The sequence below is a fragment of the Colias croceus genome, chromosome Z (genome assembly GCF_905220415.1).
Source record: "Colias croceus chromosome Z, ilColCroc2.1".
Lineage (NCBI taxonomy): Eukaryota > Metazoa > Arthropoda > Insecta > Lepidoptera > Pieridae > Colias > Colias croceus.
Genome location: NC_059568.1, coordinates 1,375,344 through 1,398,499, shown reverse-complemented (window position 1 = coordinate 1,398,499; position 23,156 = coordinate 1,375,344). Strand labels below are relative to the sequence as shown.

The window sequence follows — 23,156 nt, the reverse complement described above, 5'->3', positions numbered from 1 at the left end:
GCTTTCTACCTACTTCGAAAAAGCGAACAACTAACCTTGATTTACCTAGGCCTGACCTGACTGAAACTTCAGTGTCTATATATAAATCCTAACTTGCGTACATAATTCATCGGGGATGCCGATTGCTTATTTCATAGGAAATCAATGAAAACTGCTTGAAATATCGCCGTAGTCGTATACTAACTATACGGTTTAACTTGTTTCCAGTTTATGAATTTCTGCGTTAATCGATGAATAACTATAATACGAAATGTGAGCTTATTCTTATGCTTCATGCTAGTTAGTTAGTAAAGTAGGTTCATTAAACGCACTAAATCAGTTATGAGAAATAGATTTTCATTAAAAAATGTAGCACAATTGCAAATTAAAAATAATAGCCTTTTGAAAGAGTTAGATAGATATCATAGGGACTTAGAACATTATAAAATGATGTATGAGGTATAGGTAAACCAGAATCTGATGGCAATTGGGGAAATCAAAATTTTGAGTGTGCAACCCTAGGGAAAATGGACTGACCGATCTTGATACTGCTTATTTTTTATTTTGTCCTCAACATCATTAGTCACATTACATAAGTGAACAATACTGTACCAAATAATGAGATATCCACTTAATATTTTGTAGGTACTACTTACATGTATAATATACATATTACTTTTATCTATGTAATACATATTATTATTTACACATACCTATATTTGTATATTCATTATCATTAAGCCATGTAAAAATATGGATGTAATGATAATGCAGATCAAAACTAGATAATGCTAATATTTTTTTTTTATAAAATAAAATAACAATAAAATAAAATAAAACTATGTTTATTTTCGTAAGTATTAACAGATACACAAATAATTATAAAATTGACTTGGACAGCTTGGACTTGACGCATAGCCGTATTGGAAACTCCTGTAATAAGTTTTCATAAAATTATATTGTAATCAAAAAACAATATTATAGTTACCTACATATAATATTTTATAATTAAAAGTATCAAAGCGGGTAAGTCCAATTTACCAATAAAATCTTCTAAATTGAAAATTAAGATGTGTTTGACCCTTCTTCATCAAATATTTTTCTATACACATTATAAACAACACCTCTTGCTTGTGATCACAGCGGCTTTTTCGACATTTTCGAAGATTTTTTAGACAAAATCCTAAAAATTATTTATCAACTGCAAAAAAGACAAATAATTTGACAACCAATTTGATAGTTGTCAAATAAGTTGCCACATGAAAATCTTTTATTTCATAATTATAAATATGCCATCAGATTCTGGTAGACCTATAGTTAGTTACCTACTTATAATATTTTTAATTTTAAGTATCAAAACGGGTAAGTCCAATTTACCAATAAAATATTCAAAATTGAAAATTGTGATGTGTTTGACCCTTCTTCATCGAATGTTTTTCTATACACATTATAAACAACACCTCTTGCTTGTGATCGCAGCGGCTTTTTCGACATCTTTGAAGATTTTTTAGACAAAATCCTAAAAATTATTCAAGAATTGCAAAGAAGACAAATAATTTGACAACCATTTTGATAGTTGTCAAATAAAATTGCCATATGAAAATCTTTTATTTCTTAAATATAAATATGCCATCAGATTCTGGTAGACCTATAGAAACTACAGAACTTAAGGAGAAAATAGACTCATTAAATGATACATTATATGACCTCAACCAAAAATATTCTGCTGCCCAGTTACAAATTAATGAACACATAAAAGAGGCAGATTATATATTAAAGTTAAGCAATGAAAATATGGAACGCTTTGAGTCTCTGACCAATAACTATGTATGTAAGTGTTCCATAAGTGACAATGAGCAACCGTCGCCCCATAAGACCATTGACTGCACTAACATACATAGTATTCAACCAATGGCAACACTTTCATCTAGTAAAACAAAACATCTTTCCATGCAGGAAATTATTGTGTTGTCAGATAATATAGGTCAGGGATTTGGCGCTTTGCTTAACAACTTAGGGCATAAAGTTACTAATTTTTGCACTCCTAATAGTTCATTTACATATATCATGAATTCATTAGATAATTTTAGTTTTAATGAAAATAGTATTGTTATTATATTATACGGAGATAGTTTTAATTTAAAAAAACATGACATTGATATAGGATTTCAAAAAATGTTAAAAATTAGTGGTGAGACAAAATGTAAATTTATGTTGTGTACATTACCGTATTTGCCTGGTTTGACACAAAATCAATATAGGTTTATCTATAATATTAACTTGAAATTGTATAATTTAACAAATCATCATAGTGATGCATTTATATATTTTGACTTAAATTCCTGTATAAAATCTTTTTGTATGACAAGGAATACAGTGTATCTGCCATTTAGATATAAGAAAGAACTTGCTATGTTAATAGCATATAAAATTATTAACCAGTCTGGTACATGTTCTGTATCAGACCATCGATCTACTATAATTTTATGTAGTAGGTAGTAATTATATACACCAACCTAGGTTAAGTGTTGACAGAAAATTTAGCCCTAAGTTAGATTTAAACTAGTATATAAGACAACAGCTAAGCAGCCTTTTTCCATTGTACATCAAAATATTCAAGGCTTGGCTAGCAAATTATTAGAAATAGAATTATTCTTAAATCATTATAGTATTAAAGTTTTTTGTGTAACAGAACATTGGCTTAAACAATGTCAGTTGTTAATAAATGTTGATAATTATGAGTTAAAAAGTATATACTTTAGGAAACATGCTATTCATGGAGGTTCTCTTATTTTTGTACACAATAGTGTAAAATGCAAAGAACGAACTGACATTGTTAGTCTATCTATAGAACGCACCATTGAACTGTCCTGTGTTGAACTTGAGCGTTACATTATTGTTTGCGTTTATAGGCCTCCTTCCAGTGACTATAATATGTTTGAGACAGTCATGGAAGAAATATTAAAGCGTTTGAGCAGAAGTGAAAAGAAGGTTATAGTATGTGGAGACTTTAATATTGATTTACTTTCACACACACAAACGGCAACACGAATAGTTAATTTATTTCAATCATTTAATTTACATAAACTTTTTGATGAACCCACACGAATTACACCTAGTTCTGCAACTTGTATTGATAATGTTTACTGTGATTGTAACTTTTTAGAAAAAAATATTCTCAATACACTGACTTCGGATCACTGTGGCCAGAAAGTAGTTTTTGAATGGGATTGCATACCTACATTTAAAAGAATTAATGTTAGGCCTATAACTAAAAAAGGCATTCATAAATTTAGAGATAATATTAATAATAAATTGCCTGGCCTGAATGATCAATCCTTTCATAATAATCCTTGTGAAATGTTTACAAATCTTTTTAATTTAATTCATAATGAGTTTGAAAAAATCTTTAAAGTTAAATCTTTAAGTATTACCAAGGATTTACCATTTAGCCAATGGGCAACACCTAGTATACACAGATGCAGGAACGTTTTATATGAGTTATATGGCATGAAGCAATATAACAAAGACATGTCATTTCTTAGTTATGTTAGAAATTATTCAAAAACTTTTAAAAAAGTTTGTTTCACTGCCAAGTGCTTGTATGTCAGAGATAAAATACGCAACTCTGATAACAAAGTTAAAACGGTTTGGTCAATTAATAATGGTGAAATGGGCAAAAGCCAATCAAATAGTACCATAAAACTTGTTAATGCTGGTAGGGTCATTGACAAAAGTGCTGATGTTGCGCTTGCTTTTGAAGATTTTTTTAGTAGTGTCCCTGCTAGTATTACCGAAAAATTAAATTCGTCATCAGCGCTTGCGGAGTCCTACTTGAGGGACCATGTTGCTGAGTATAATGTATTATTTGAATTGCGACATGTGACTGCAGAGGAAATTGTTAAAACTTTTAAAACATTAAACTTAAAAAAAACTTGTGATCTCTGGGGAATGTCTGTAAATTTAGTAAATAATATTATAGAAAACATTGCCAACCACTTAGCGTTTATATTTAATCAATGTTGTGACTTTGGTATATTCCCTGATTTATTAAAGTTAAGTAAAGTAATTCCTTTATTTAAAAGTGGTGACCAAGAAGACTGTAATAACTATAGGCCAATTTCCATTTTACCAACTTTGAGCAAAGTCTTCGAGAAATTAATTTTAAACCAATTATGTAGTCATTTTGTATCAAATGGTTTACTGCACGCCAAACAGTTTGGTTTCACAAAGGGGCGCTCTACTACTGATGCTGGAATAGCTCTTTTGTCACATAATATATATAAAGCATGGGAAAATTCAAAGAATGCTTTAGGGATATTCTGTGACCTTTCTAAGGCTTTTGACTGTGTAGAACATACCACTCTATTACGGAAACTAAATTTTTATGGTATTAAAGGTTTATCTCAGGACCTCATAGCTTCATATCTTCAGAACAGGGTACAAACCGTTGTTGTTAATGGAGAGAAATCTCGCGGTGCGCCGATTAACATAGGTGTTCCGCAGGGATCTATCTTAGGACCGTTTTTGTTCTTAGTATATATTAATGACCTACCTTATTATTTGCAGGATATGTGTGAAATAGTACTGTTTGCAGATGATACCTCATTAATATTTAATGTGGATAGACATGACTCAAACGTTGACGAAGTAAACTCTGCTCTTTTACGCATATCCAATTGGTTCACTGCTAATAATTTATTATTAAATGCAAAAAAAACAAATTGTGTAGAATTTATCCTTCCAAATGTAAAAAAGGTGAAAAGGGATATTATTTTAAACGGGGAGGTATTATACCCTGTGGATTCTACTGTTTTTCTTGGATTGACACTAGATGAGAAGTTACAATGGGGGGCCCATGTTGCCGCCACCGCTGCTAAGCTTAGTTCAGCTGCATATGCAGTTCGAAGAATAAGGCATCTCACCGATGTAGACACGGCTAGATTGGTTTATTTTAGCTACTTTCATAGCATTATGTCCTATGGAATTCTGCTATGGGGCAGGGCTGCAGATATTGAAACTATATTTATATTACAGAAAAGAGCCATACGCTCTATATATAATTTACGTGCTAGGGACTCACTAAGAGATCTCTTTAAGAATACTGGTATCCTCACTGTACCATCACAGTATATATTTAATAATATTTTATATGTACACAAAAACGCAGACTTACACACAAGAGTAGGAGATAGACACTGTTATGGCACATGGAACAGAAATAAAATTGAAATGCCATTTTACCGGTTAGCTAAAGTTAAAAATTAATTTATGAGTCAAGGTATACTTTTTTACAACAAAATTCCTCATAGTATTAAAGAGTTTAGTAGTGCTAAATTTAAGAATTATGTAAAAAACGTCTTAGTTCAGAGAGCCTATTACAGCATTAAGGAATATATGGAAGATAAAAACCCATGGAGGGTTGTCGCGTGAGAACCGCAGGACAGTTCTTTGGCATATTATGATAATATATACGTACGGTTACTTACATATTTTGTAAAATTAAATTGTAATACTGAAATGATTTAAAAGAGCAACTATGGAGTTTCTTGCCGATTCTTCTCCATAGATACTGCTTTCCGAATCGGTGGTAAATGATAAAAATATGTACCTATTGACGTTTCAAAAGTGCTTCTCGAAGAAGTCTAATTGAATAAATAAATGTTTGAGTTTGAGTTTGAGTTTGAATGATTTTGGACTTGGACTCATTAATTACTTACTAATTAATGTTTTTAATAAATCTGCAGTTTTTTCTTACTATTCTTAATGTAAATAGTTAAGGGTTTTCATAAAAAGCATGATTGTCAGAATTAGAACATATTAAAATACGGGAAGCAGCAGCTTTCAAAAATGGAATCAACAAAGCCTTCTTAGTCGAAAAATTCGGCCGTAATAACCATAAAAAATGAACTCCGATAAATGTTGAGATAATTTTCAAATATTAGAAAAAAACCACTAAAATCTAAATAGAATGATAATTATTGTTCTCAGATACGCAGACACAGCAGCGCCAATACCACTGGTGTTCGTCTTGAGCACGGGATCTGATCCGTTTGGAGCTTTCCAGAAGTTCGCCACAGAAATGGGGATGCGGGAGCGGTTGCACTCCATCTCGTTGGGCCAGGGACAAGGGCCAGTCGCCGAGAGGATGATAAACGCAGCGAAACCGAAGGGCGATTGGGTGTTCCTGCAGGTGCTTACATATTATCAAGTTTTTTTTAGAGGGGGAGTGCTTTGTTTAGCAAAATTGACAGCAGTATATAAGCAACATATACAATGTATAAATATAATATCACGTCCGCGTTAAAATGTAGTAGCCCTTCTGGCTAACATTGAGAATCACCACACCAAAAAAAAAGTATATAATATATAGCTGTGATTACCGCATACACTACAGAATTTTAGAATTTCCTAAACTGATTGCTCAAAACACGAGATTTTTTCTTACGAACCTCTCTCTACATTAAATAATACGTAGTAACAACATACAGTTACAATAGAAGAGCTTATTCCACAGAACTGTCACTTGGCGGCATCATGGATGTTGAGTCTCGAAGTGATAGTCGCCCAGATGGGCGGTGAGAACAGTGGCCTGCATCCAGACTTCAGGCTGTACCTTAGTTCGATGCCCACTCCCAAGTTCCCGGTGTCTGTTCTGCAGAACTCCGTGAAGGTCACCAACGAACCACCGAAGGGCTTGAAGGCGAACGTCAAACGGGCCATGATTGAAATGGACGAGGACTTCTTTGAAAATCATGGTAGATACCGTGCCAATTTTAGTTATAGAGAAGAAAATATTTATCTTGAAGGCACATATGAATCTGTCTTGTTACTAATTATGTTCAAATGTACCACTCCTGTCTAGTTCTCGGTCAGGACTGGCGCACCATGCTGTTTGGTATCTGCATGTTTCACGCCATCATCCAAGAGCGCAAGAAGTTCGGTCCCCTCGGGTGGAACATCACATATGAGTTTAATAACAGCGACCGAGAATGTGCCATGCTAAACCTACAAATGTTCTGCGAAGATGGACACATACCCTGGGATGCTCTGGAGTATATTACCAGTAAGTGGAAAATTTCATCAGGAAAATATTTAATTAAAATATAGGTAAATTAATATATCTACGAATTTAGTCCTCTTCTGTTTTTAGGAACATTGGTCACAGGGAAAGGTTTATTGTTTCTGACTTGCCAAACAATTAGCTTCTCGTTTTTATTTAATTTATAACGTAGCATAGTTTCAGGTTTTATGTATGTTTCCTAAACTTTTATACAGCACAAAATTTTTAATTGGACCAGCTTCACCTTCCGACGGGCGCGGATAAAGAAGTTTTCAAATTCAAATTGCTGTAGCATAATATGTAGCACATTATTTCTCACTTACTTCAACAGCACAAATGTATGTCAATGTAACAAAATATTTATTGATTTAAAATACGACCAATCATTATAGCGCTTGACCGACGACCGACGCGGACGGTTTGAATACTTCATGACCACATGCATTTTCGTCTCGAATATTCGAACTTCTGAGTGCTCATGCATTATAGTGAATGAATAAATGAAACACAAGAATATCTATGTCGGACATAAAGTGTATTCAGATATGAACCTCTTTACCAATATTTCGTAGAATCTGCTCATACAAATGATCTAACTCGACTTAACATTGTATTCCAAATAGCTGCTTGACGGGAATTTCAGAAGTCGCGTAGGTAATGAATAGAATTTCAGTTTGAACAGATTCGAGAATCGAGATTACAATTCTCCCATTAGTTTCCAGAAATGTAATGACAAACTTAGTTACAGTTGCTAAGTAGGTATTGTTTTAATAATAATTATTAGAGTTACCATGTATTTTTGTTAAAAAAATTGAATTAAAATAGTATGCCAACAACCTATTGATTGCATAAAAAAGCAAAATCATTTATCCCTAGGTCAAATAACATATGGAGGTCGGGTCACCGACATGTGGGACCAGCGCTGCCTTACCACCATACTGACTCTCTTCTTTTCCGCACCAACCCTCGAACCAGACTATAAATATTCCTCCTCTGGGACCTACTATTGTCCCCGGGCAGACAAATTGGAAGAGGTCCGTGAGTACATCGAAACTCTGCCCGGGATAGAGGACCCGGAAATATTCGGGATGCATGACAATGCTAATATTGCATTTGAGGTAATCAATCGTTAATACCTGTGTGATTGGTCTGTTAATCGGAATGTTATATCTACGTACGTGCGTGTGTAGGGAGGATTGGATAATAGAGATTGCCAATAACTTGATTGCGTATGTCCATTTAATTAAACCACATTGTTAGCTTAATGATACTTAATTCGCTTCCTATAGATATTTGCCGCTACATTTTGTGGATTCAGAAACAATGTTAATCAACCCTCTCAATTTTAGCGGGCATAAATGCACGTCCAGAATTCTCGTGAACAGTGATAGTTTAACATGTCGAGTAATTTTACAATACGCCGAAATACAGGGTGTTCTACATGCGTGATTGTGGGGTTTGTTCCAAGAGCAATTATTGTTCCTGATTATTTAGGCTCCAGTGAAAATTATCTCCTATTATTTCATTCGAGAGCACTATAGTGCTCAATGCGGCCACGCGCAATATATTATGCGTGGCCGCATTGAGTACCTTATTCATACACATTCATGGAGACATTACGTGCCTGGGGTTATTCCTAGTGATCTGATTGGCTTACAAAGTAGTTCTGCTTCATAATATTTAGGCAGCTTTCATAGGACTGCGGTTCAAAGATTTTCTTGAAAGCGTTCATACTTATGTCTTTTTTTTTAAGTTAAAATAGTTAAATGGCTTCCACATTCGCAGAAGTTATACAATATTGACGGTATGCTAAGACGGTATGTCTTTTCCAATGCTAAGACTCGAAACCCACATGATATCGGCAATGCATTTGACACTATTTTTTGTATACAATTTGAAAATTGGTAACTAACTTTATCATTAACTTACGCAGCACTATAAGAACGGATACTAATCCGTTCTTATAGTGCTGCGTAAGTTACCTAATGATAATAGTTATAATAGTTAGGGTATAGTTTCCCAACCAGTATAAGTAAGACCTAAAATAAAAACATCTTTACAAGGCAAATTTAAAGTCAACCCCCTTTGCAGAATAAAGAAACCAGCACACTAGTCCAAACAATAGTGGACGTACAGCCGCGTACAGGCGGCGGTGGTGGGGGAGAAACGCCAGAACAAATAGTCTGGCGGATTTGTGAATCTACTCGCGCTAATGTGGCCACTAAGATAGACAGGACGCAAATACACCCAGACCTCATGGTGCCAGACGATATGGGTCAACTCCACTCACTAACGACAGTGCTCTTGCATGAAACGGACAGGTTTAACAAACTGCTGGTGCTGATACACGCCTCGTTAAATGAACTGCAGAAGGCTATCAAGGTAAGTGGAACCTTGGATATTCTTATAACAATTGAGTTCTAAACATGACCACAGGTTTTGAAAGTTTGGTGGAATGGCAAATAGAAACAAAACATAATAAGGTAATGTGGGAGCATCTGTAGTTCGAGTTAACCAACTTGTGAATCGACTTCTTAATTTCTATCGTTCTAAATTTTATTTAAAATGTCCAGATAACCTTTTTCAGAAAGTTGAAAGAGTTAAGACACATACTTCCGCCTCATAACAGCCCCTTCTTACATAAAACTTGGGTACAGACGCAGTTCGAGTTCCATTGTCTACAATAATCCACGCCATCTATTATGTAACGTATATATCAATTATTTTCCAACATAGGACCACAGACTAATAATAATATACTACGTATACAAATAAGACTCTTCATTTTATCTAGGAACTATTTTATTAATTTATAACATAATATTATCTAATCCTTCCCGGATTTCAAATCATAATCTTAATAGAAATATTCCAAACACATTACATTTTTTCATAAGCACATTCAATATTATTAACAGCTTTTAGGGATCCGTATCTTTAAGCTCTAACTCCCTAAACAGCTGCAACGCCATAATAGAACGCGTTGCCATGGCAACGGTGCGAGCGAGAGCTCCGTATGGAGGCGTGTTCCGCTGGAGAGGAGCGGGGGGAGGGGGGTGAGGGGGTATAAACGGATTTATTCCATCGCTAATATGGGAAACCATATTGATATTTATTCAGCGAATAAACAAGATGGTTTGCGATGCAACTCATCACGGTGTATTCATCTTCCGATACATTGTGCTTATGTTATTAGATACGAACTGTATACCTCCCTTGGCCTGGATTTAAAAATTAGTTTCTTAGAAATCTATTATAATCATCAGTTCATTTGCAAGCTTGATATTAATATTAAATAAGAAAGGAGTATTCAATACAATCATACAATCTGTCTTGAATAGTTCTGACAGAAATCTAAATCTTACAAATATTATAGTTACTTTAAAATACATATACCTAAAAAAACTTTAAAAAATTGCACTAATAATAATTGGTATTTAGATATATGTATGTTTTCTTATTTCTAATCTTATCTTAGTCTTGTCTCCGCTCCGCTACCTTAATGAAACCAAAGCCAAAACTTCACGCTGAGAATCTATCTATTAACTAAGTTTAACTAACTTTCAAACTTTTAAAGTTTAAATTGGATAAAAGTATACCGGTTTCCCGGTATTTATCCTTTGAAAATTCTAGCGGCCTCCTTGCTATAATAATAATTAACACTACTAGCATTGTGGTAGGTAGGTACCAGACATAACAGTTAATAGTCCTAAGTCGATTCCCTACGTTATTTTTATACCTTTTGTATGAAGCAAGATAATTAGCTACGGTACTGAAATAGAAATAAGTGCATCCCACTCGGGGAAAAGATTTCCATTACACCTACTCACTAAAATTTAATGATGTAGGACTACAAATACTTTTTATTCTTCTCTTTATGAGGGGGCAGATCAATACCGGGGATAGCTACATAAAATGATCCAATATTTGAACACAATTTTGTTATAAGTAAATTAGTTACACGTGTCAACAAATAAATCTCCTTACGGAAACCTAATTAAAAATTAATTTATGTACAGAGAACTGATGTTAGAGAATTGCGACCATACTGCCATCTGTGTTCTGATCAAGTGTCAACTCTTAATTCTAAACAAAAAAAAAATTGCGACAATAAATTAAATTGTTTGGCTAAATAGTTGAATAGCTACATGAATGAATATGTATCAACGTTAAGTCCAAAATTAGATAAAAATGAATACCTAATTAAGTAGTATAAATATTTTTTGTAACTAAAATTTATTTTATCAAGCTAATAAAAAAAAATTCTCAATCAAAACATCTCAGTTTTCCATACAATAAAGTCCATCGCATACCAGCTGCCCTCTAAAAAAATCAAACGAAAATTTTGATTACACGAAATATGCATTTTATGAAGTGCGCTGAGCCTAGGCCGGCGGGAGCACTAATCGATGCAGTGGTGCTCACCGCGCATGTCATCTCGCACACGTGTATTCCCCCCTCCCTCCTCCAATTCCTAGAACTTTCAAATGCCCGGGAGATCTAGATACGCTGGTCGCTGGTCTTTTGTGTTTGCTTTGCGAATGGCTAACGGATTAAGTTATGCATTTGTATTTATATAGGCACAATGCAACCGGTATAGTAGCTGTCGAAGATACTGGAAAATAAATTCAAGAAACTTTTCTAATTAAAGTCCTTCTACATAACTATTAGTTAATGAACTTCTTTAAGGCCATTAAATAAGTTACTTTTTGATGTGTATAAAGTTATATTAATACTTTTATAATAGTTTGGTACGTGTTTGAATTTAAAAGGTATATTTTATACGTAGAGCCTTTGAAATGAAACTGGAAGCAGTGAAAGCTGAAATCTAGATTTCTCTCTCGCTCGTTACACAATGGTTATGAAATAGAATGAGATAAAACTATATTATATACTAAAACGTAACATTGTCTTTGTCTCACACAGAACTTAAAAATAAATGGGCGTTTACGAACATATTAGTAACCGGGAAAAACTTTCTAAAACTAACTTTTTGTTTCAATCTTTCTAATACAGAAATCATTAGATGAATATTCACTGTTTTTCTCATTATTTAAATTTTAAACTTTAGAGGATCGGGTAACACGCTGATTACCATTTTTCTCTTGCAATTAAATATACCTAAGTACCTAATTATATCGATAGTTAAAATATGTGTAATTAAGTGTAAAATAGATACACAATATCGTATACATTTCAAAGGAATGACAAAGAAGACAACAATCCATACACATTTGCTCTAAGCTACAACACTAGTTTCTATCCAGGGTGTAGTGGTAATGTCGGAAGCTTACGAGGAAGTATTCAACTCGTTCCTGAACAACAAAGTGCCAGCCATGTGGCACAGACAGGGCTACAACTCGCTCAAGTCACTTGGTAGCTGGATACACGATCTTACGTTGAGGGTTGACTTTATAGAGGTAAGAATTTTAATGTGTGTAGAAGTTTACTTTAATAATATGTTATGTATACTATAATAAAGTTGAAGATTTTTTATCATATGTACAACGGGCGTAGACAGGGTGCACTGCTAACTAGCAGTACATAACTATGTATATGATGCATTATGATCCTAATAAAACTAAATTTTTCAACGCTGGTCAAGATGACTTCATAACTTGGTAGTGTTATTTCAAATGTTCTACAAAACTTAATACAGTACAGTTATAACCCCCATAATTTACTGCAGCGTTCACTAATTTATAATATTTCTATGTAAGATCTCAGATCCTCTCACTAAGTAATATGTGTCATAAGAAACGTACAAGAACCTTTAATTAGATTGTATGCTTCAAATTTTAATTACCGTACACAACGACTATAGGCTTTAGTACTAGTTATAAAACACACACTAGTCATTAATCGCATTCGATTACGATTGATCTCATAAGTTATTAATTTATTATTATTTTACTTTGAAGTTTAAAACTAAATAAACAGGTCCTGTAAAATATTAATAACGAAAGATCTGTGCAAAGCTTAGACTCCTGTTGAATGAAACTGCATTGTAAGAAAGGAGACACTCCTTCGTAAGGAATAGTTTGTAGAATCATGTTTCGAGCTATCTTTTATGTCACGTAGAATACTGCACGTTCTTCGATTTCATATTGTTACCTTTGTAGATATTGCTCAACTTGCTATAGCAGAATATAGAGTACCTACTAGAGAATCTTAGTAAACTTCACACTTTTATATTTCTTAACTTTCAATAACACTTTCAATAACAATCGAATTGAAAAATAAATATTAGTACGTAGTTACACACTCGTCAAAAAGTTATTTAGAACTTAATTAACTGAACAGCTTTCATCGTATTTTCCTATAGAAGAATTCATAATTTTAGTGCAACACACAGTGAGAACCAGTGCCCCGGATCATGTCAGTGGGTTGATGGGTTTATAGGTCAGAGATACACCACACTAGAATTTTATTTCCGAGCAGGATAAGAATTCTATTATATTATTTGTATTGAGCTATTCCCATAATGAACATTCCGTTGTCCTTTATAGAATAAATATACTGAAATGTGAAAATAGAAAAATATGGAAATAGCTAATAGATAAACTTGGAAATTGTCAGATTTCACGATTCGCAATAGCATATTTTTTATGTAAACATTATATATGAAATTCGCAAAAAAGCCCATATTTCTTGCCTATTTATTCTAGTGTACTTAATGTGTATAACAGAATATTTAATTATACTTTTATGAAACTATTTTCAAGTCATATTTCTCTCTAAATCTTTAAACTCAAAACACTTAATATATTATATCAATGTTGATTAATCTATTTAAACTTTTACACACATGTATCTAATCACTATTTTTAATGTCGATTCAGTATATCGAAACTATCGAGAATAATCGGCTACCAACTCGATATTTACTCCTTCTAAAGTATAAAAATCAATTAGCTAACATTGAAAGGAATCCCCTAAAAACCAATATATAAATCATGTGGTGGTGTCATCACAGAAATGGCTTATAGAGGGTGCTCAAGTGAGCAGCTGGGTATCTGGATTGTTCTTCCCTCAAGGCTTGCTAACTGGCTCGCTGCAAGCTTACGCGCGCCGGTATCGAGTTCCGATCGACGCTTTGATGTTCGACTTTGAGCCTGTACCGTTCTTTTTGTCTCAGGAGGACGTGTATAAGTATAATAAGCGGAAGGTTAAGGTATGTTTGTGTTTAAGTAACTTTTGTAGTGAAAAATGGCACGTATCATTAGGGAATGGTATTATTCTAGGAGGTAGCAACGTTGACAAGTGAGCATTTTAGTATAGTTGGTTCTTTGATATGCTGTTCCTCTTGCTATTTCGGTTACAGTCCGGGCTGTCTGGCTGGCCGCAGTGGTTGCGTTTATTAGTGCGCATCTTATCTGCACAGGAAAATATCCTTAATTTAAAGTCATTTTTTAACGCATAATTTTTAATCGTTTGCCTTTAGATAGATCCATTAGACATACATTTTTTATTGCAAGACGTTTTTTTCGTTGTTAAATAGGTGCCAGACGCAATTTTATTTCAAAATAATTAAAATATCATCGAAATAAGTGAAATTCCATCAACATGAGTCCTAGTGAAGGATAAGTAATCACTGTGTTACTTATACTATATATAATATTCATTTTACTATTTACAGTTTTTTTGCAACAATCTACCATATCGCCTCCTTTTTCCCAACGAACCTCAAATAGGACGTTAATGTAAACTTGATAAAAACCAAATATCATCAAGAAATTAAAGACTTTTTAACGGATTTTAAACGCGATTTATTCATTGTATTATTTTCCCAAGTCTTTAATTTCAAAATGTATAATACTCGCGTAAAATCAAACACTAGAAAATACAAATATCATCAAATTCATATTTATACCCAAAAGTGTAATAAATATGAAACCATCTATTAAAAATATTAGTTTACTAATTATTCAATATAAGTATTAAAAAAGGATAATATAATATAAATAATAAAGTTATTACTTACCTTTTAAGCGGACTCATGTTGATGTAATTTCACTTATTTCGATGACATTTTAGTTATTTTGAAATAATAATTGCGTATGGCACCTATTTTACAACGAAAAAAACGTCTTGCAATAAAAAAATTATGTCTGATGGATCTATCTAAAGGCAAAAGATTAAAAATTACGCGTTAAAAAATGACTTTAAATTAAGGATATTTTCCTGTGCAGATAAGATGCGCACTAATAAACGCAACCACTGCGGCCAGCCAGACAGCCCGGACTCTAACCGAAATAGCAAGAGAAACAGTATATCAAAAACCCAACTATACTAAAATGACTTTTTTTTAAACGTTGCTAGCTCCCGTACTATATTGTTGAAGTAAGTTTTGGCACGCTCACAATAATAGTGATTAATTTAGTTTGGTAGTTTTTGTGGAGAAAATAGTGTCTTCTCATTAGGGTATCGTATTATTGTATTGGTTGTATTTGGAGTAAGTTTTATCTACGGATAATAAGTTTAGGTTGTTATATTTTGTGATATAAATAGTATCACTTAACACCATTAGGCAATAGTATTGTTTATAATTATAGGAGTAAGTTTTGGCACGCACGGATAATACAGTGTTGTTTAGTTTGTTAGTTTGAGGTGAATATATTGTGATTGACACATAACAGTGTGTATACACTTTGTATTGTATTTATGTATAGGCCATGTATTGTTTTGGCACGCACGTATGTAATAATTTTAAAAAGAAAGTCTTGTTACTAGCACCACTTGTAACTATGGAAAGGACTAAGTACTTCAGATTTTTTGTTTTATCTCCAATATTACAATTTAAAATTTTACAACGTACAAAAAATACTCTGGTGGTGACAGGGTGAGCTAAGTACTACCTGTACTTGCAATAAGTTTATTATGCCGTAGATTCGTCTGAGGATGTATTTTTGAATGGAGGGCAGGTTCCCCTCGCTTCGATCAATAACACTAGACATAAGCTTCGATCACAATTAGGCTTGATTTTGAACCTTAATTAAATTAACGCAAACAGAAAACTTCGCTTGCTGCATAGAAATCTTAACCTGCAATAAGGCATAAAGGTTGTTTACGTTTTTAAAGAAATTAATGACTTGTTTACGTTTTCATGTATGTTCATATCAGTCGCGTGTATGGTAAATGATTTTAACATTCGCACGATGCAGTGTACTCAAATGTATAATATGACTTATATTTGTTTATTGCCTTAATATGCTCATGCAGTTACATTTTAGCGGCATATTTTGCTGATCTATCCTGTACATTTAATTACATGTTTTTTTTTTGTGTTATATAGGATGATGCGGCAACAGTATTTGGAAATTTGGAACGACCAGAGGATGGGGTGAACATCCATGGACTTTTTATAGACGCGGGTCGGTGGGACACCAAGAAAAATTGTCTCACTGATGCTTTGCCAGGTTTGTATGAATAGGGATATCTATACATAACTAGCGGTCCGCCCCGGCTTCGCCTGTGGTACATATTTACGTGTTCTCTACATAAGAACCATCCTCGTACTTCAAGGAATATAATAAAAAAAGAATTAACGAAATCGGTTCAGCCGTCCTCAAGTTATGCGCTTACCAACACATTTTGGGATTCATTTTTATATTATAGAAGATAAGATATGCATATCTAGTTCTGAATATTCAAGTTACTAAGAAATTTATATATTCTTTTATTAAGTATATGTTTGCTTATGGGCGTTTGAAACCAACATACACAAATATATCAAATAAAACTTTATTAAAAACGCACGTGCACAAAAACTTTTCTCGAAATTCGCATCGCAACAAAGAGAAACATTTCGCAAAAGCATTGAATTTCACACACAGAACTAGTTTGAAACACATTTTGGCGGGCGATATTCCATTACCTATTGTTCTAGGGAATTTAATATTCCTGTTACAGTGTATTCAAAGTGAATATAACGAATATTTTGTGTGCATTTAGAAACCCCAAAATATTATTCTAGGCTTTCAGTTTTGACCACCTTTTTAGCTTTTTTTTTTTTTGTAAAACAATATTATTTTGATCCAGAACTTCCACATTTTTTGACATACTTTTTTTTTGTCAGGTCAAATGAACCCCTCTCTCCCGGTGGTGTGGTTCAAACCAGTGCTGTCCCTGCCGAAGCCGGACCCGCGGTACGAAGCTCCCCTGTACAAGACCTCGGAAAGGGCCGGGACCCTCTCCACCACCGGCCATAGCACCAACTTTGTGTTACCCGTCCTCCTCCCAGCAGACATGCCCTCCGAGTTCTGGATCATACGAGGCACAGCCCTACTCACCCAGATCACTGATTGAATAATAAATATCGCACTCGCAAAATGTTGTTTCATTTTAAAATAAGCCACGTATAAAAAATGGTATAAAACAAAAAATGGTAATCAAATTACAACAAACTTTGCTTTCAGAAGGTATATTTTCTTTCAACAACTTCTAGCTGTCACCTTATATCCGAAAATGCTGCTAAATGTAAACATTAACAACGTCATACGGAGCTCATACGGGCCAGGAAACGTTTACATGTTAGCAACATTCGTCCATTCGTATAATATTGCCAAGCTACTTTGTACTTCGATATTGCTTTTCTTTTAATAAAACTTATTAATCACTTCCGTAGTACTACTATCGATAATTTCAAGTGAGACACGAACTGCGCTATCTGTATACCGTCGAAGTAAACTGATTAAAATAATGACAAATAATAAACCAACCATAGCGGCGCACGTTGCATCTCAATGTACTCGGTTGCAACGCGATGGCGCTCGCATGCAGTCGCAAGATGCCATCTCTTGGACAATCGTTGCAACGATGCGAGGTTGGTTTATTTTTCAGACATGTTCATAAATGGAATATAATACCTTTTACAATTACATATAAAAATTATAAGTATTAAAATGTAAAAAGGAAACCTAGACTAATTAGCGTTATAGAAGTCATTCGTATCACCCGACGAACCGAGTCGCGAGACGCTCAACACTAACCCGGTTCGTCGGCTCGCTTTACACACGTCAACTAAAACATGTCCAAAGTTATCCGAAGATATCTGTTCGCTGCTCTAATATTCCAATAATAGCTCTAACAACACAGTATACAATCCTATTCCACAAGGACCTCCTCGTAACAGTAAATCTCTATAAAACAATACATTAGTGTAACATTTAAAGTTTATTGGTAAACAATTAATACAAATGATTATTTGAAACTGATTTATTAAATCTTTGTATTTCGAACAATGTCTGAAAACAAATTACGAAAACATGCAGAAAAAGAAAAGTGGGCGCGTGGGATGTGGGGCCGTGACCGCGACGTACGGGCTGCAGCCGAGCCACTCGCGACGATTCCATTAAACGTAGTGAGGTATATTAGCGCGCAGTGAATGGTTATCGAAAATTAGTTACACATAACAACTTACCTAAACATTAATTAATTATAATCAATAAAAACGCATTAAGAATCTATCATTTACATTAGTGCTCGTTGCATTGATACTATTCTAATTTATATAAATTTATTGCGACGTTTCATATAGACATATCGTACCGTGACCTGTGTGTATTGCTTTCCGTTCGACATAGTGTAACATCATATAACTAGATTAGTTAAAAAAATTGATTGACCAAATTTTTGTAACGCGACTAGCGTAAATATGAATCACTAACCGAACGTTCGTTTCTCCGGGCGACTGTAAAGTTCGCGCCGCCGCCGCACATAAATAGCGATCTGTACACAGCGCGCCGGCGGCGACCCAACCGCCCAACCGCCCAACCGCCCAACCGCCCCACCGCCCCACCGCCCCACAGCCCCACAGCCCCACAGCCCGCCACTAATTATCCCTATATAAAGTGTCAAGTGAATCATATCACAGTATTTCTGTTAATTTCACGTATATTACACTTAACTTGGTGTCATTGAATCAGCAATACAAATTATAACTCCTATATTAAAAAAATAAAAAGACCTAGAACGTTTTAACCTATCTAGTGAAGACGCAGGCCGCGCTCGACCGCTTACAATTAAAATTAAACTACTACGACTCATACAAAATACTCGATTTTTTTTACAATTTTATACATCGACGGGGGCCGGGCTCTCACACGTGTATAGCGCTATTGCATTCAAATCGGAAACAGATACAAATGTGAACACGCACACAGAACATTCAAAGTTGAATGAATCAAATATCCCTTTTCAATAAAATAAACAATAGAATTTCACCCTTTGTTACTTTCGTTAGAAACTTGAGATCAAATTAACATTATTTACATGAAATATAATCCTGCGCAAACATAAAATGCAATTTTACTAATAGAAAAGTGAAACGTACACGTGTTAATGTAACTAATGACAGATTAAAGTAACAACAACAGATTACAATGCATATTATGTATATCACAGTGTTATTCAGAAGGATGAATAAAAGCAGAGACAAAATAAAACTATCAATATGTAATCAATAAAAATCCATTAAAGATTTTGGAAATTGAGCTTCAGTATGAATTAGCCAAGAACATTAAAACCCATATTGTTTAACTTGAATTCAAGTCAATTATACAAAGACAAAATGAAACGTAACTAAGACCGGATTTGGAACAGAATAACCGACGTTTAAAGTGCTATCGACAGTTTGGAGTCACACAAGACAATAATGTTTGACTGTTACTTTAACCATCGGTTATTTTATTGGAAACCGGTGTTATATTATGAAAGCCGGCCCCATAGTGCGAACGAGCGCGCACCGACGCCATACTAACGCAATCGCTACAAATCTAAGAGCAATTAACCTATAGAGTTCTTATATTAAGACAGAACAAAATACATATTTTCTAATCTACTTACTCTTAGTCAATAACAGCATAAGCCAGATTGAGATAGCGATAGAGTATCTGCACTGTCTTCAAACGTAGCGCGCCGGCAGTCAGTTTGTTTTCCAACCAGCTGGTGGGCTCAGTGCGTCAAGTGTTTTTAACGAAATATTTAGAAAATATAAAGTGTACAGTGTTTCTTTTTATTTGTCAGTGTGCTAAAATAACTATTGTATGTTTAGCAACCGGCTATCACTAGTCGAATGGGAGTTTTAGATAAAAACAATGTAAAAATATCTTTCCATCGGTAAGTGATTTTCAGCAAATTGATAAATATTTATGTTTTAAACCTATTTGAAGGTTTTATCAAGCGCTTTTTTGTAATTTTATGTTGTAACTGTAACATTTACCCACTTTATGGGGTTGTGGAATATAAAATAATGAAATAATTTTTAAAAAACGTCACAATAATATCACGTTTGGCATTTTGTTTACCACCGTAGTGTTGTAACACATCTAGCGTATATTATCGATTTATGACAAAAAATCTATTTCATATTAACGTTGATTTATTTATTTTGTTTCATAAATCAGATTTATATGTAGTTGTTGTTGCAAATAATAGATGTAAATTTTTTACCGCAGGAAAATAAAACATACCACGTGGTTGTTTTATTTGCACTATGTGTTTTAGTTTTCGTTTGTTGTTTATTAATTTCTCTTTCAGATTATTAATAAATTCATTTTGTTTTAGATTTCCAGAGCTAAATAAAAAATGGGTATAAAACGTGAGACATGAGTTGATTGGACGCCGCCACAATTTGCAATATTGTGTTCACTGCATTTCGAGCCTACTTGTTATCAAGATGGATACTCTAGAAGAATTGTGCAATCTTACGCTTACGTTTTTTTTTGTTCCTGTAGATAATAAATACATTTGATTAAAGAGAGTGAATTTTTATTTTGAAATTTTTTACACATAAGTTACCTACTTTAAATGTGTAACTATGTGAAAATTAAACGGTTGATTAAATGACAGTTCTCATAGATGAGAAACTACTATTGAAATACATACTTAATATACATGCGTTTTCAAAGAAAAACCCGCATAGTTCCCATTCCTGTTGGATTTACGGGATCAAAAGTAATTTTTCCAAATTTCATTTTAATCGGTTTAGTAGTATTCGCGTGAAAGAGTAACAAACATCCATCCTCACAAACTTTCGATTTATTAGTAGGATGTTAGGAAAATGTTTTCATTAAGACTGTCCTTTTATTAACTTGTTAAAATGCTGCATGATTCCTTCATGCTGACTGTGCCTTTCTCCTCACTCCTTTAACTTTATCATCATTTCCTTCTTTATTTTAAATTACATTTCAAGTTTTAAAATTTCTTTTATAATGTACTAACTTTCCGCCCGCGTTTTTAAAGAAAATCCTGCACAGTTCCCGTTCACGTGGGATTTCCGGGATAAAACCTAACCTATGTGTGTATGTACAAAATTTCATTGTAATCGGTTCCGCAGTGAAAGAGTAACATCCCTTCTCACATAATTTCGCATTTATTATATACGTAGGATTAAACAAATAATGTATTCAACTGAAATTAATTATAAGTTTTGTTTTTTTATTATTTATTATTTCACGAAACCGTAAATGCAAAATACATTCACGATTTTATCGATTGAAGCACATCCCATCACTATCACCTTCTATCTATCTAAATACGTACCTATAGTAAAAATGGTGCCATGACTATGTTGAAACGTAGCTTGTTGTCTATAGCTGTCTCATTCTTTCATACGACGTTTTCTTTAGATAGAGAGAAACAAATATATGTAAATTGTATACGCTCGATACAAGTACTCTATAGGTTAATTGCTCTTAGCTACAAATAATAATTCCCTATCAAATTATTCACTTTAATAATTTAAACTTTACAATCAACGCATTACAAAACACAATACCCTTATAGCTGACGGTATTCGCTGGCCTCAAGGAATAAAGATTTACATCGCGAGTTACGACTGAAGGCCATTCGTCAGTGTGCAAACATAACTTATTATTCTATTTCAATTCATATGCCAATGTGTATGGTCTGGTGGCACATGCTCAAGTTTCTGGTTCAAATTGCATCAACGCTTCTCATGGTAAATACAGACTTGCAGGCGTATGGATAAAGGCCAAATTCCCTTGATCCACAACTATGCTTCTACTTGATCAAGCATCAAGCAATATTAACAACAAACACGACCGTGTGGGTCCACCTTTGATTGATGGGTAAGTTGCTACTTAACTCTAACTAATGAAAGCTTAAGGTACACTATATAAACAATTCAGCTATTATTCACTATCTAACAAATTATTGTGTAAACCGATCAACACTAACAACTAGTAAGGAATCTTGACTATGTAACACAAAATAGAAGTCATATAGAACTGATGTATTAACGTTATGTAGACGCGCTTTGGTCTTTGGCTTGAAGATAGCTAATTAAAAATCAATTGCTAATTTAAAGACGGTTTATTAATACTAATTTCATGATGGAATTGCAATCTGCAGGTCTATCGACTTAAAACTTTTCCTTAAAGAATAATATTATTGATTTCATCCATCGACCACACAACCTCTAGACGCCTAATATTAGCTTGTATGCACTAAGTTCAATCTGTCAACAACTTGAGGTATGGTGAAGCGGGGCGCTGCATTCTCATTGGATAATTCAGGGTCACCAAATGTCCTAGAGATGAGACATAGTAAATTTGTATACACATACTTTATCGATATACCTAGGTATTTTGTATACACATACTTTATACTTTATCATTGGAAATTGAATACAATGTTCATACATATTAATAAAAACCAGTCCAGCGTGAGTCGGACTCGCGACACTGACGGTTCCGTACAAACAGGCTAAAGAACAACAAATCTGCAAAAAATCGGTCACCCATCTAAATTATGACCCTTGCTTAACCTCGATTTTCATTTTTAGTGTTATAGTATTCATATTATTTTATTACATAATATAAAATGTTATGCAACGTCATTCATGTCATTAATTTTGAAAACAACTAGTATAAAATCGCGAACCTAAATAGTTTTCGATAATTATTATCGATACAATTTACAATCACAACTGGTATGTCACTAGTTACACGTGCCACACCATAGAAGAAAAGGAAGAAAAGGGATGCGTAATCAGGTGCATACGAAAGTTTGTCAATTGACCAGTACCAGCGTAAAAAGAACTCCGATAAAATATTGTTCGTAATTATATTTAAATTATATGCAAACTTAA

At 33.8% G+C, this 23,156-nt stretch overlaps 2 protein-coding genes across 2 annotated transcripts in view; both read left to right on the top strand.

Annotated features, from left to right (window-relative positions):
* Nucleotides 1-17,368, top strand: part of LOC123705321 (dynein axonemal heavy chain 6) — a gene marked incomplete at its 5' end in the record, with an annotated part of 120,166 nt that extends 102,798 nt beyond the window's left edge. Inside the window, 9 exons of the mRNA XM_045654061.1 lie at nucleotides 5,971-6,172; nucleotides 6,497-6,737; nucleotides 6,845-7,045; nucleotides 7,919-8,160; nucleotides 9,134-9,424; nucleotides 12,310-12,462; nucleotides 14,019-14,216; nucleotides 16,338-16,461; nucleotides 17,121-17,368. Of these exons, the coding sequence (XP_045510017.1) occupies nucleotides 5,971-6,172; nucleotides 6,497-6,737; nucleotides 6,845-7,045; nucleotides 7,919-8,160; nucleotides 9,134-9,424; nucleotides 12,310-12,462; nucleotides 14,019-14,216; nucleotides 16,338-16,461; nucleotides 17,121-17,350 (1,882 nt within the window). The remainder of the gene's footprint in view (nucleotides 1-5,970; nucleotides 6,173-6,496; nucleotides 6,738-6,844; nucleotides 7,046-7,918; nucleotides 8,161-9,133; nucleotides 9,425-12,309; nucleotides 12,463-14,018; nucleotides 14,217-16,337; nucleotides 16,462-17,120) is intronic.
* LOC123705322 lies at nucleotides 297-2,761 on the top strand. Its single transcript, XM_045654062.1, has 2 exons — nucleotides 297-440; nucleotides 1,632-2,761. Exons 1-2 carry the CDS (start codon nucleotides 322-324, stop codon nucleotides 2,476-2,478), a joined length of 966 nt encoding a protein of 321 aa, XP_045510018.1. The 5' UTR covers nucleotides 297-321; the 3' UTR covers nucleotides 2,479-2,761.
* Nucleotides 17,369-23,156: the final 5,788 nt, after the last annotated feature.

Bases quoted from the DNA above. Each gene is read 5' to 3' on its own strand.
- LOC123705322 (XM_045654062.1), top strand. From the start codon at position 322: ATGAGAAATAGATTTTCATTAAAAAATGTAGCACAATTGCAAATTAAA. The intron at 441-1,631 runs ATAGGTAAACCA...TGGTAGACCTAT, and splicing joins TATAAAATGATGTATGAGGT to AGAAACTACAGAACTTAAGG.